At 40.3% G+C, this 14932-nt stretch overlaps 1 protein-coding gene across 1 annotated transcript in view; it reads left to right on the top strand.

The window, feature by feature from the left end:
- Positions 1–14932, top strand: part of ALDH1A2 (aldehyde dehydrogenase 1 family member A2) — a 124946-nt gene that overhangs the window by 60979 nt on the left and 49035 nt on the right. Inside the window, exon 4 of the mRNA XM_086321193.1 lies at positions 1902–2031. Within this exon, the coding sequence (XP_086177319.1) occupies positions 1902–2031 (130 nt within the window). The remainder of the gene's footprint in view (positions 1–1901; positions 2032–14932) is intronic.

Here is a 14932-nt window from a genome sequence, read left to right as displayed (position 1 = left end):
CTTTGAGAGTAAAAAGTGTGTTTTACTTCCTTATGTTGTAATCCGAGTATAGTTCTTGGCACATAAATAGTGTGATGGGGGCACATTGATGGCTAAGTATCTATTTCAGTTAAATCCATACAGTATTCATAACATTAGCTTAGCAGTACTTACTAGATGAAGATGTAGATCATTTCTGCAGTTATCTTTTCATGTCATAACATTCAAATGCCATCCTTTCTCTGACATGTCTCACTGTGGTCAAGTCCTTTTTCCCATCACACTTAACTGAGAGTCCTACTTTTAAACACTCCTAAGCCATGTGACAAATGAATTTTATTAAGAGGTAGCCTCTTGAATGGAGAAGGCAATGGCACCCCACTCCGGTACTCTTGCCTGGAAAATCCCATGGACAGAGGAGCCTGGAAGGCTACAGTCCATGGGGTCGCTAAGAGTCAGACACAACTGAGCGACTTCATTTTCACTTTTCACTTTCATGCGTTGGAGAAGGAAATGGCAACCCACTCCAGTGTTCTTGCCTGGAGAATCCCAGGGATGGGGGATCCTGGTGGGCTGCTGTCTGTGGGGTTACACAGAGTCGGACACAACTGAAGCAACTTAGCAGCAGCAGCAGCAGCAGCCTCTTGAATATAGGGAAGCTCCTGACCAGAATACTGAAGTTAATATTGCATCCAGGTAAACACAATTGAGAATAAACCCAGGGCTGGCAACTCTCAGGTGATCAACAGCTCATAGGGATGGACTACGTAGGTGGCCTAGAATCTGATGAATAGCTCTACTTTAGTCTGTGTAGTCTAGACCTTGGCTCTATGCCCTCTGTGTGGAGAATATAATGCTTATCTCACAGACCTATAAATATTCTAAAAAGAACTGGGAAATACCTTGTTTTGCTGTATATTTGTAATATACAGTGAATAGGTCACATAATATTTTTAAATGAGTTCCATCTTATACACATAATATGTGAATAAATTACACTGTAAATACTATTTTTATGTCATTGAATGGAGAGTATTTCAATTTTAGTTTTGTTAGTACTCAGATAATTTTAGTACTAGTATATATTGTAAAATGTCCTTGAGAAAGAGGACATGAGATTGCAAACATATGTTTTTGTTTATATTATTTGTTAAATGTGTAAAAACACCTACTCTTTCTCAAGTCAAAATACTCTTCTCATTCCAGTGAATTCTTCTTAAATTCTTTACATTACAGACTTATCCTATTTAGGAATGTGTCATTAAAATAATAACATTTATAATCTAAAACTGCTTAATAACTCTAACTCTATTTTTATTAAATGGACCGAGTACTTCACTCTTAATAGATAATGGTTGTTAAGCTAAATATTTACAGAAAACCAGCCCTCATGTTGTTACAGTATGAGCTTCCCTAGAGGAGATCTTGTTTATTTGGTGGTAATAAATAAACTCGCTGTGCACCGTGGCCATTCCATTTCTCAGCAGGGGTCTTGGCAGCTGTGGAGAACGTTTTATATTCTCATCAAGTGCATAAAAGCCCATGTCCCTGCTCCTCTTTATGGATTCAGATTACTGATGTAGACTCTGAAAAATCCCCACGCAGCTCTGATCATTAATATAACAGAAGCTGGTTGACAAGCAGAACACTTTCTTTATCACCAGTAGTGTTTATATATTGGAATAGTGGTTACTGGAAGCACATACCCAAGCACAAGAACACGCACATACATACTCATGGTGGCTTTTACTGGAAACTAAACTCGACAAGCAGTACTAAAATCTTTTCATTTGGGAAATCAGAGTTGACCAGGTATGCGTCATTATTCAGATTCATTTGTATTTTTTCCATTCCTTTCTTTGTTTGCTCCAGCAATCACTTAGTGTATCACTGGGAAGTTCTCTCTGTTTCTTTTCCCACAGACCATGGAATCCCTCAATGGTGGCAAACCGTTCCTGCAAGCATTTTATGTCGATTTGCAAGGAGTCATCAAAACCCTTCGGTATTATGCAGGCTGGGCTGATAAAATTCACGGGATGACCATTCCTGTAGGTATGTGAGACCTGAGTACGTTGAAAAGGGAAACATGAGACCTCAGCAGAAACACACTGTCACCACCAAACACAGACAGCAGTCACCAAACACAGACAGCAGTCACGTGGAGTACAGATCTGAGCACACTTTTGCAGCAGCTTGAACTGAACAAAGAACAAAACAGATTTTGTCACTGCTTCTGACAGTATCCCTATTTCAGTATGTAGCCAGTCCATACATAGGTGCAGAGAAAGCCACATCAGTGCGTCAGTCAGCTAAGGAACAAGCGTGTGTCTGCTGCAGAGTTCCTTGCACTGTGCTAGCTTAGGTGCTGGGGGCGGGACAAGCATTGGGTGTGGGAAAGCCAGGGAAAACTCTGAGAAGATTAAGACTTGGCCCTTGGTCTCCTGAAACCTAAGATTTTCTTGTTTAGAAGGAAATCCTCTAAAATGTTAACAGTTGTTTTCTCTGAGTGGTGAGATTATGGATTGTTTATTATTTCTTTTTCATATTTCTCTATATTTTCTGTATTTCCTATAAAGACCATGAACTACTTTTACCATCTGTAAAAACAACCACCATCCTGACACATTGTCTTTTAAGATCCAGTTTTGGAGACAAAACCAGTAAGACAAAACAAAGATCTCTACAGGAGAGTTGCAATTAGGTGCTAAGCCATGTGGCTTGGCCTGTCAGTGCTGTGGCCCTTAAAGCAGTGGGAAGGCATCCAAACTAAGTCAGTGGAAAGGTCTCAGTCTGAGCATGAACACAAGCCCGCCAGGCTTCTCTGTCCATAGGGATCTTCCAGGCAAGAATACTGGAGGGGGTTGCCGTTTCCTTCTCCAGGGGATCTTTCTGACCCAGGGATCGAACCTGCACCTCTTACATCTCCTGCATCGTCAGGCTTCACCACCAGTGCCACCTGGGAGGCCAAGCGTGAGTACTGTGCTGCAGTGATATGAAATAAAGTGCTTTCACAGCAGCCCCGAGGGGTAGACACTGTTATTACCAGAGGGAAAAACTGAGGCCTAGAAATGTTAAATTGTCTTCCTGATTCACCCAGTAAATAAACTGCAGGGCCAAAACTTTGGCGTTAGAGCCTGGTGAATCACTTCACTAGAGAATCTGTTTTAGAAACTGGGAGGAAGAAAGATTGTGACAGGAAAGGGGCCAACTGGAAGAGAGGTGAGGATATTGGCAGTGGTGAATAGGTATACAGAAACAAAATACGTGTGTTTGAGTGGCTCCTGGATGGGCTAAGCAGTGTGCCAGGTGCTCTACCTGTGTTCTTTGGAGAAGAGCCAGCTTTCCGTGTGCACATTGGGGAGAGTAGAGAGTGATGCTGGGGACCTTCAAGTGCCAGTGTGGGCCTTCCTCAATGGAAGAGAATTGGTTTCCCAGAAAAGGAAACCGATGGCTGATAGGGTAGCTGGCTTAGAGCAGTGCCTCTCAAACCTGAATGTGCATATGTATTACCTGGAATCGTCTTCAAGTGCAGGTCTAGGATGGGGTCTGAGAATCTGTGTTCCTAACCAGCTGCCAGGCGATGCCTGTGCTGCTGGTTCTCTGCCTCAAGTAGTGAGGAGTCACAGTGACAAAGAAGAGAGACAAGACTTCAAAGGACTATTTTAAAATTATCTCCATGAATGATGGTGACATGTGGAATGCTGGTTTTAGAAAATGCCTTTCTGGTTATAGAGACTCTTCCCTGCCATTCAGAAATTTCCCAAGTTCAGACTCAGAAGGATGGAGAAGATAAAGGAATGCCAGAATCTTAGTTTAGTCCTGGCTCTCAGGTATTATGGACCACTGTTCTTTGTAGGATATGTAGGGTTGAAGAATGGCCTAAGTGAGACAGAGTCACAGTTTGGTATGTGATGCCCATAGAATAGTAAGGAAAACAAGCAGGTAGACAGCCGAGTGTAATATAGAGTGGCTTGTTCACATATGGACATACAAAATTCAGTGGGTACTCTGTAGGAAAGGCATATCACTCAGCATTAAGGCTTCCTGGAGGGAAGGGAGGGCCTGGGAATTAAAACCCTTGTCAAGGACAGGACATGCATCAGCCTTTTCAGGCTGACCTGTGCTGTTTCAATGCAGAAAGGAAATTATCAGGATCAAAGGCTCCAGTTTTTTGCATCCCACCCCAACTGCCATTTTAATGTTTCGGATATTTCAACATCTTTTCAAATGATATACGGAGATCGAAGGCTATATGTATACATAAATGCCTACTTGGCCTAACAATGTCTTGATTTTCTTTTGCCTCCTTAGGAGAGAAGTCCTTGATTGATTAGATAAAGATTTGTTGGAATTTTTGATCGTATTTGATACTGTACTATAATTTTATCTGGCAATAGAGGTAGTTGGTTTATAAGCCTCACTGTTTTCATCTGATGCTCTTTAGAGATTCTGAGTTAGAAGTACAGGGCTTAGAAAAGGCATGCACAGTAGTCTCTCCCACCTTTACTCATAAACTGGTGTCCAGCCTGTGAAGGAAAAAAGAGGAGGAATTCTGTAAAATGCTAAGTAATTTTTGTTTCCCTGATTTCCCCTAACGTGCATTTAGAGGGATACTAGGATGAAGAACTCTCCAGGGATTCAGGTTGTTAGGCAGAGGTCCTGAGAAGCTGTGGGTCTGGGACATAAGATATTTCACTGTGGTGCCTCAGGCAGGTGAAGGAAGGATGAAGACAGACATGAAGTTGGCCACTTTCCTTTCTGTTCCAGTTTTGGATACATTTTGGCATGCCTATAGGCTACTGGGGGGTCATAGTAGAAGACCAGGGAAAGGGAGGGTCATTATTGTTCATTTACTTATTCTCACATTTGTTCAGTCAGTCCATCTGTGCTTTATTGTCATGTGTAACTTTATAATTTAGTATCAGCTTGATTTTTGTCTCTGTGTTCTTGGCTTTTTTCAATGAAATCTCTGTCTTTATTGTGTTATATACGTTTCCATGTGCCAAATCTCTTCAGTCATGTCCAACTCTTCATGATCCTGTGGACTGTAGCCTGCTAGGCTTCTCTGTCCATGGGATTCTCCAGGCAAGAGTACTGGAGTGGGTTGTCATTTCCTCCTCCAAGGAATCTTCCCAACCCAGGGATTGAACCCAGGTCTCCTGTGGCTCCTGCATTGCAGGCAGATTCTTTACTGCTGAGTCACATTTTCCTGTAAAACAGCCTAATTTTGTTTGAAATGATAAGTGTAAAGAAATAATGTATTTTATGTTTGAGCATGTAAAAGGTCTTTTGCATATAGGATCTGTGAGATTCTGTGTGATCCTATGAAACAAGTCAGTTTTTAAAAGGTATTGTACACATTTTGCAGGTAAGAAAATGAGACAGCAAGAGTTTAGTGACTTGAACAAGGTCACATGTGAGTAAGTGGCAGGCCTGAGATTCAAACCCAGGTCTCTCTCTGCGTAAGCCATTGTAGACCCTCTGGTAGAGACCTATCAGCGGAGTGGGAAAAAGAAGAGGCCAGTCAACCTGGTGAAGTCTTGAATCCTCTGCAGATTTTTAGATTAACATTAACCATTGTTCCTAGAGGAAATACAAGGGTAGAAAGCAGTCGTAAAAATAAATCTGAAAGTTTTTTTTTTAAATATATGACTGCTTTATTACATTGAATCATACTCCATGGTTCATCCAACTTAGTATCCCTGACACTGAAGGATAAGACCCAGAAAGAGTGGGAAGAATTATGCTGTTGTCTCTTGGACTCCTTCCCATTTAGGAAGGCTGGGCACTCTGCCTCATAATGGGACAGGCTCTTCCTTTACCTCTTCTACCATGCGTCAGCCTCAGTCTCTCAGGCATCCCCTCATTCATACGTTCATTCAACAGATTTTTTAACCACCTGTGTTAAACACTGGGGTTACAAAGGTAAACAAGTAAGATGCCCATAGAATAGTAAGGGAAACAAGCAGGTAGACAGCCGAGTGCAATATAGAGTGGCTTGTTCACATATGGACATACAAAGTTCACTGGGTACTCTGTAGGAAAGGCATATCACTCAGCATTAAGGCTTCCTGGAGAAGGAAGTGAGATACACAGTTGATACCTGTGCAAGGGCTGGTATGTGAAGATGTAGCCAGGGCGACCACCAGCAGTGCTAGCAGTCTGCAGAGCATAGAGGGAGCAGACTGATGTGTGCTAGTGTGGCCAGTTTTAGCAGACAGTGGGGCCCTGGGCCTGGGGAAGCTGCTACGAGTTTTTTCCCACAGTAATGGTGAGTCACTGAATTATTTTAAGTAAATAAGTGTCTTGATCAAAATTGGTTTTAGAAAGAGATTTTGATGACATAATGGATAATCAGTTGCAGAGAGCAAGTAAGTACTTTTCCCCCCTCCCCCAGAAGGGCAGCCTCCCTCTAGAATATCTGGGAGGAGGAGAAAAGGGTTACAGCATGACCACTGCTGAGCCTCCACTGGACAGCCATTTCGCCCTCTGAACTGAGAGATTCCCTCATCCCTCTCTGTTACATCCCAACCAAGGCCCACAGTTGGATGTTTTCACAGAATCATGCAGTATTAGTTTGACTCACAATGGTCTTAATGTTCTTGTCTTTACAATATTATCTATAATTTCTGGCCATGGTACTCAATGGAACCATTCTTTCTGACCATAAATCCTGTGCTTTGACCCTTCTGCTATAACATCTGCTAATTATGATGATAAATAATAATCATTATTATGATTTATTGTACAGTTTCCTAGTGCCTATTATAGTATCTCTAATCTCATAGCAGCCCTCCAGGGGAAGTAGTTTTATCTCCATTTTGATCATTTTTAACCTGTGCCAAAATTCTCTGCTCCTCCCATGGCCACAAAATCTTAGTGCTGGAGGAAGGAACAAAGATTATCTTTAGTTCACTGAGGGAGAAGTCGAGGTTTTGGTTTACATTACTGATGATTTTTCTCTGTAACAGTGTTGTTTTGTGATATGTAAGCAGAGAAAATGTAGTTCATGCTTTAGCTAAATTCTGACATAAAAATGAGTTTACGATACATTATGATATCAAAAGGTTAAAAAGCTACACAGGCCACCTGTAATTATTTATCCAGTTCACCTTCTTTCAGTTTTACCTGTTAAGTTAAAGGATAGGCTAAAAATGTGCAGAAATTGTCTTGAATCCTAAGGTTCTGCCTTCAACAGCTCAATCTGATTTAATGTTGTCAATGGAGAACTCATATGGTGAGATCTTGTTCAATCAATGAGAATGAGGAGCTGTTTGCTCTACTCACCTAAGCAGAACCCAGTATACAGATAGAAACAAACAAAGTGTCTGACTCTTTGTGACCCCATGGAATTCTCCAGGCCAGAATACTGGAGTGGGTAGCCTTTCCCTTCTCCAGGGGATCTTCCCAGCCCAGAGATTGAACCCAGGTCTCCCGTTGCAGACAGATTCTTTACCAGCTGAGGCACAGGGGAAGCCCAAGAATACTGGAGTGGGTAGCCTATACCTTCTCTAGTGGATCTTCCCGACCCAGTGTCTCCTGCATTTCAGGCAGATTCTTTACCAGCTGAGCTATCAGGGAAACCCAAAGCAGGTAGAGTTACCTGAATTGGTGGTGACAGATCATGGAGTCTGCTTCACATGTAACCTCTTTGAGAGGCAGGTTGAAGAAAACTCAGGGATCCCTAAGGCCATCCTCCTCATTTTTCAAAGAAACTAAGGTCCAGAGAAGTAAAGTAGCTTTTTCCCCAAGATCATATAATGTGTAGTGGTAGAGCTAAAATATGTTTATAATTGACTCAGGAGCATGTGGTTAAACTTCTGAGATGCTACCACTTGACACCTGGGGGAAATAGTGTCATCTTCACTGTATATTATTATAGAATCTCCAGTGTCTGTATAGGTATCTATGGAGTTTATCATTACAGCTGTGAAATGTCCAGTGAGATCTGCTCAGTCTCAGAATACATAGGAATCTGCTAGAGGACATAATGAACTAGTTCAGTGTAGTTGGTCTAATTGTTCATTACTGGGGTCACCAAAAGGTCATTGCTAGTTCCTTGAAAGGCAATTCCTACACAAATTAGAGATTGGAAGATGGCCATCCATTTGTTGAATTATTTAACCGATTTTGATGCTATTAAATAAACTCATTTTTAGAGTTAGCAGGTATCTAAAAATTGTAGCAGTTCTTTTTTTTTTTTTTGTAGCAGTTCTTGAAATGCTCTTAGTATTGTAGTTGGGAGCCACTTCTTGAGGTCCATATTTAATAAATTTCTCCTCAATTTCTGGCACATTTCAGATTCTTCTGATTTTATTTACCATACATATTACCTAATCATATTCTAGTTTATGTATAGAGTGTTTCAATGTCCAATATTCTTATGAGAATAATAATTTTGTTAATTTTTTTTAAGCAGCTGTAAAATCTGCTTTAAGGAGTAATATTTATCCTGAAGGAATAATCCACATAGTTGTTCTAATTAAGTAATTTCTATCTTTCCTGTGTAATTTGCTGTCAGTCAGTTCAGTCACTTCGTCATGTCTGACTCTTGGTGACCCCATGGTCTGCAGCATGCCAGGCTTCCCTGTCTATCCAACTCCCAGAGCTCGCTCAAACTCATGTCCATTAAATAACTCATGTCCATTAAATAACACAGAACAGTGGCTTAACATTCACAGATACGGAAGAAGTTTTTCTGTTACTCATCTCTAGGGACAAAGACTCTTCTTAGTTTAACTGTAAACTAAGAAATGGCCTAATCTATACATGCTTGGTAAAATTTGATCCGTAGTTCAACTAAATTCATGATTAAGCTTTTAATTGTAATTCTTCATCAAGGTATATAACACTGATGTGTAAAAACACATCAGAAATGTTGTCTCTGGGTGTGTCTTAAACTCCTTCTAAGAACAGTAGTTTTTACTTTCTTGAATGAAATGGAAAAGAGGCTAAGAGCTAAAAAGTTCTAAACACGAGATTTAGTATTTCCATCTTGGTGTCTCATCTCTTTTTTAGTTTTCTCTACCACGGTTGTGTGCTAACTTCCTGGCTTGGAATATGGTATTCAGAACATTTATTTGTTATTTTCATCAAACGCAGTCCATTCTTTCTGAGTCTGAGCTCTCTCTGTAATGCCTTATATTTTGTAAGAAGACCTAAGATGATTGTAGCCTAAAGTGGAGTATCTGAGTTTGGATGGAGAATTTTTCCTCTGTCAAGCTGATGTGCTTTATAGTGCAAAGCTAGAGAAATGATGGAAACAATCTTTTTAATCATCTTACTGTATTTAAATAGTGTTACAGCAAAAAGACTAAAGGTGTTTCAGATGGTAAAGAATCTGCCTGCAAAGCAGGAGACCCAGGTTCTAATCCTGGGTCAAGAAGATTCCCTAGAGAAGGGAATGGCTATATACTCCAGTATTCTTGCCTGGAGAATTCCATGGACAGAGGAGTTTGACAGGCTATAGTCCATGAGGCTATATAGTTCATGTCCATGAGGACATGACTGAGCAACTAACCCTTTCACTTTGGGCTTCCCGCGTGGCTCAGTGGTTTAAAAAAAAAAAAAAATCTGCCTGCCAATACAGGAGATGTGGGTTCTATCTCTGGGTTGGAAAGATCTCCTCAAGGAGGAAATGGCAACCCTCTCCAGTATTCTTGCCTGGGAAATGCCATGGATAGAGAAACCTAGCGGGCTATGGTCCATGGAGTCACAAAGAGTCAGACACGACTGAGTGACTGAACATATTAACATGAAAGATGGGAAATGGGCTGTGATTTTTATTCTAGGCAGAGAGGAGTACTCATACTTCGTCTTAGGTACAGAAGAGAAGGAGGGAGAAGTAACACTGCCGCCCACTGGAGTCCACTTCTCCCAGATGCAGAGAGGCACTCAGCCTTAGACTTCCCAACCTGAGAGGAAGCCTGTGCTCTGTAGCATTCCCTTTATAGCTTGAGATACAGGAGTCTATGTGAGTTCTCTCTCCACACACCACATCCTTGAAGAATCATCTTCACCCTTTTTTCCCCCATCTGCATTCCTTGACATTACATTCTGATTCTGTGGTTTGTGATATCCACCCAAATCCAAACCTTATTCACAGAAGAGCCTTTGGTATGTTTCTAAGGGAAGTGAACTTGAAGTCTGATCACCCAGTTTCAAGTTCAGGAGCCACAACTTAACCAGTGATACTACTTTAGACTTAACCTCTCTGTGGCATATTTTCACTACTTGTAAATTTCAAATAATAATACTTGCCTTAATTTTTCCATACATTGTTTTGAGCATGAAATGAGGCAAGAATATGAAAATATTTTGTAAAAGTTATATATGTTTTTGTTTTTATTATTGTAATTTAAAAGTGTTAAAAACATTGCTTAGATTCTTCTACACTTCAGATTCCTTTCAGGCAAATTAGTAGTTATCAGAGAGGCCAAAAGTAAATAGAAATGAAGTCAACAACTGTAGATCATCGCAATACCTGGGGACTTCCCTTTATCCACTTGGTTCCTCTGAACCCGGGTACTTGGAGTGTGGTCTGTGGATCAGAAGCATTGGTGTAACCTGAGAGCTCGTAGAAATGCAGACTCTTGGGTTCCACCCTAGATTTACAGGTTCAGAATCTGCATTTTAATAACTCCAGATGCTTTGTGTACACATTGAAATTTGAGAAGCACAGTGTGGCATATTATGTGGCACGATGAAAATCAGAACCACAATGAGGTATCACCTCACCCTGGTCAGACTGGCTATCATCAAAAAGTCTATAAACAGTAAATCCTGGAGAGAGTGTAGAGAAAAGGGAACCCTCCTACACTAATGGTGGGAAAATAAATTGGTGCAACCAGATGAGAACAGTATGGAGGTTCCACAAAAAACTAAAAATAGAGTTGTCATATGATCCAGCAAGTCCACACCTGGGCATATATCTGGAGAAAACTCTTAACTCAAAAATCATGCACCCAGTGTTCATAGCAGCACTATTTACAATAGCCAAGACATGGAAACAACCTAAATATCCCTTGATGGATGAGTGGATAAAGAAGATATGTGTGTGTATGTATACACATAATGGAGTATTATTATTCAGCCATATAAAGAATGAAATAATGTCATTTGCACTAACATGGATGGACCTAGAAATTATCATACTAAGAGTATTAAGTTAGACAAGGATAATTATCATATGGTATCATTAATATGTGGAATCTTTAAAAGATGATAAAAATGAACTTATTTACATAATAGACTCACAGACATGGAAAACAAACTTACAGTTACTAAAGTGAGAAGGTAAGGGAGGGATAAATTTGGGATTTTGGATTAACAGATGTAGAATACTATATATAAAACAAATAAACAGCAAGGACCTACTGTATAGCACAAGGAACTGTATTTAATATAATAAATGCAAAAGGCAAAATGGTTGTCTCGGGAGGTCTTACAGGTAGCTGAGAAAAGAGAGGTGAAAGAAAGGCAAAGAAGAAAAGGAAAGATATACCCATCTGCATGCAGAGTTCCAGAGAATAGCAAGGAGAGATAAGAAAGCCTTCCTAAATGATCAATGCAAAGAAATAGGAGACTGTCTTTTCACCTTGCTTATAGTTTCCTTTGTTGTGCAGAAGCTTTTAAGTTTCATTAGGTCCCATTTGTTTATTTTTGCTTTTATTTCCAATATTCTGGGAGGTGGGTCATAGAGGATCCTGCTGTGATGTATGTCAGAGAGTGTTTTGCCTATGTTCTCCTCTAGTTTTATAGTTTCTGGTCTTAGGTTTAGATCTTTCATCCATTTTGAGTTTATTTTTGTGTATGGTGTTAGAAAGTGTTCTAGTTTCATTCTTTTACAAGTGGTTGACCAGTTTTCCCAGCACCACTTGTTAAAGAGATTGTCTTTAATCCATTGTATAGTTTTGCCTCCTTTGTCAAAGATAAGGTGTCCATAGGTGTGTGGATTTATCTCTGGGCTTTCTATTTTGTTCCATTGATCTATATTTCTGTCTTTGTGCCAGTACCATAGTGTCTTGATGACTGTGGCTTTGTAGTAGAGCCTGAAGTCAGGCAGGTTGATTCCTCCAGTTCCATTCTTCTTTCTCAAGATTGCTTTGGCTATTCGAGGTTTTTTGTATTTCCATACAAATTGTGAAATTATTTGTTCTAGCTCTGTGAAGAATACTGTTGGTAGCTTGATAGGGATTGCATTGAATCTATAAATTGCTTTGGGTAGTATACTCATTTTCACTATACTGATTCTTCCAATCCATGAACATGGTATATTTCTCCATCTATTAGTGTCCTCTTTGATTTCTTTCACCAGTGTTTTATAGTTTTCTATATATAGATCCTTAGTTTCTTTAGGTAGATATATTCCTGTATTAGATCAGATCAGATCAGTCACTCAGTCATGTCCGACTCTTTGTGACCCCATGAATTGCAGCACGCCAGGCCTCCCTGTCCATCACCAACTCCTGGAGTTCACTGAGACTCACGTCCATCGAGTCAGTGATGCCATCCAGCCATCTCATCCTCTGTCGTCCCCTTCTCCTCCTGCCCCCAGCCATTAAAAAGAATACATTTGAATCAGTTCTAATGAGGTGGATGAAACTGGAGCCTATTATACAGAGTGAAGTAAGACAGAAAGAAAAACACCAATACAGTATACTAACGCATATATATGGAATTTAGAAAGATGGTAACAATAACCCTGTATACGAGACAGCAAAAGAGACACTGATGTATAGAACAGTCTTTTGGACTCTTTTGGACTCTTTGGGAGAGGGAGAGAGTGGGATGATTTGGGAGAATGGCATTGAAACATGTATATCATATATGAAACGAGCCACCAGTTCAGGTTCGATGCACGATACTGGATGCTTGGGGCTGGTGCACTGGGACGACCCAGAGGGATGATACGGGGAGGGAGGAGGGAGGAGGGTTCAGGATGGGGAACACATGTATACCTGTGGCAGGTTCATGTTGATATATGGCAAAACCAATACAATATTGTAAAGTTAAAAAATAAAATAAAAAAAAAGAAATAGAAGAAAACAATAGAATGGGAAAGATTAGAGATCTCATCAAGAAAATTAGAGATTCCCAGGGAACGTTTCATGCAAAGATGGGCTCAGTAAAGGACAGAAATGGTATGGACATAACAGAAGCAGAAAATATTAAGAAGAGGTGGCAAGAATACACTGAAGAACTATACAAAAAAGATCTTCATGACCCAGATAATCATGATGGTGTGATCACTCACCTAGAGCCAGGAATGTGGAATGTGAAGCCAAGTGGGCCTTAGGAAGCATCACTACGAACAAAGTTAGTGGAGGTGATGGAATTCCAGTTGAGCTAGTTCAAATCCTGGAAGATGATGCTGTGAAAGTGCTGCACTCAATATGCTAGCAAATTTGGAAAACTCAGCAGTGGCCACAGGACTGGAAAAGGTCAGTTTTCATTCCAATCCCTAAGAAAGGCAATGCCAAAGAATGCCCAAACTACTGCACAATTGTACTCATCTTACACCCTAGCAAAGTAATGCTCAAAATTCTCCAAGCCAGTTTTCAGCAATACATGAACTGTGAATTTCCAGATGTTCAAGCTGGTTTTAGAAAAGGTAGAGGAACCAGAGATCAAATTGCCAACATCCACTGGATCATTGAAAAAGCAAGAGAGTTCCAGGAAACATCTATTTCTGCTTTATTGACTATGCCAAAGCCTTTGACTGTGTGGATCACAATAAACTGTGGAAAATTCTGAAAGAGATGGGAATACCAGACCACCTGACTTGCCTCTTGAGAAATCTGTGTGCAGGTAGGAAGCAAGAGTTAGAACTGGACATGGAACAACAGACTAGTTCCAAATAGGAAAATAAGTACGTCAAAGCTGTATATTGTCACCCTGCTTGTTTAATTTATATGCAGAATACATCATGAGAAACGCTGGACTGGATGAAGCACAGTTGGACTCAAGGTTGCGGGCAGATACATCAGTAACCTCAGATATGCAGATGACATCACCTTTATGGCAGAAAGTGAAGAAGAACTAAAGAGCCTCTTGATGAAAGTCAAAGAGGAGAGTGAAAAAGTTGGCCTAAAACTCAACATTCAGAAAACTAAGATCATGGCATCCAGTCCCATCACTTCATGGCAAATAGATGGAGAAACAGTAGAAACAGTGGCTGACTTTATTTTTCTGGGCTCCAAAATCACTGCAGATGGTGACTGAAGCCATGAAATTAAAAGACTCTTACTCCTTGGAAGGACCGACCTAGACAGCATATTCAAAAGCAGAGACGTTACTTTGCCAGCAAAGGTCCGTCTAGTCAAGGCTATGGTTTTTCCAGTACTCACGTATGGATGTGAGAGTTGGACTATAAAGAAAGCTAAGTGCCAAAGAATTGATATTTTTGAACTGTGGTGTTGGAGAAGACTCCTGAGAGTCCCTTGGACTGCAAGGAGATCAAACCAGTCCATCCTAAAGATGATCAGTCCTGAGTGTTCATTGGAAGGACTGGTGTTGAAGCTGAAACTCCACTACTTTGGCCACCTGATGCGAAGAACTGACTTATTTGAAAAGACCCTGGTGCCTGGAAAGATTGAAGGCAGGAGGAGAAGGGGACGACAGAGGATGAAATGGTTGGATGGCATCACTGACTCAATGGACATGAGTTTGGGTAAACTTTGGGAGTTGGTGATGGACAGGGAGGCCTGGTGAGCTGCAGTCCATGGGGTGGCAAAGAATCGGAGATGACTGAGTAACTGAACTGAACTGAATCCATGTTTATTTTAATTATTAGGCTTGAAGAATATTAGAAGAAAATATTGCTAGCTCATGAAATCTTTTATTTCTTAGATTTTCCTGAAGGTGAGGCTATCAAATAGCTTTTATTTATTTATTTAATTTTTTAATTTTTTTAAAAATTTTATTTTATTTTTAAACTTTACATTAAAAGATG

The sequence above is a fragment of the Bos grunniens genome, chromosome 10, assembly GCF_055505025.1.
Source record: "Bos grunniens cultivar Pamir isolate PY7600 chromosome 10, Bosgru_T2T1.0, whole genome shotgun sequence".
Lineage (NCBI taxonomy): Eukaryota > Metazoa > Chordata > Mammalia > Artiodactyla > Bovidae > Bos > Bos grunniens.
This window is presented reverse-complemented; position numbering and strand designations above follow the sequence as displayed.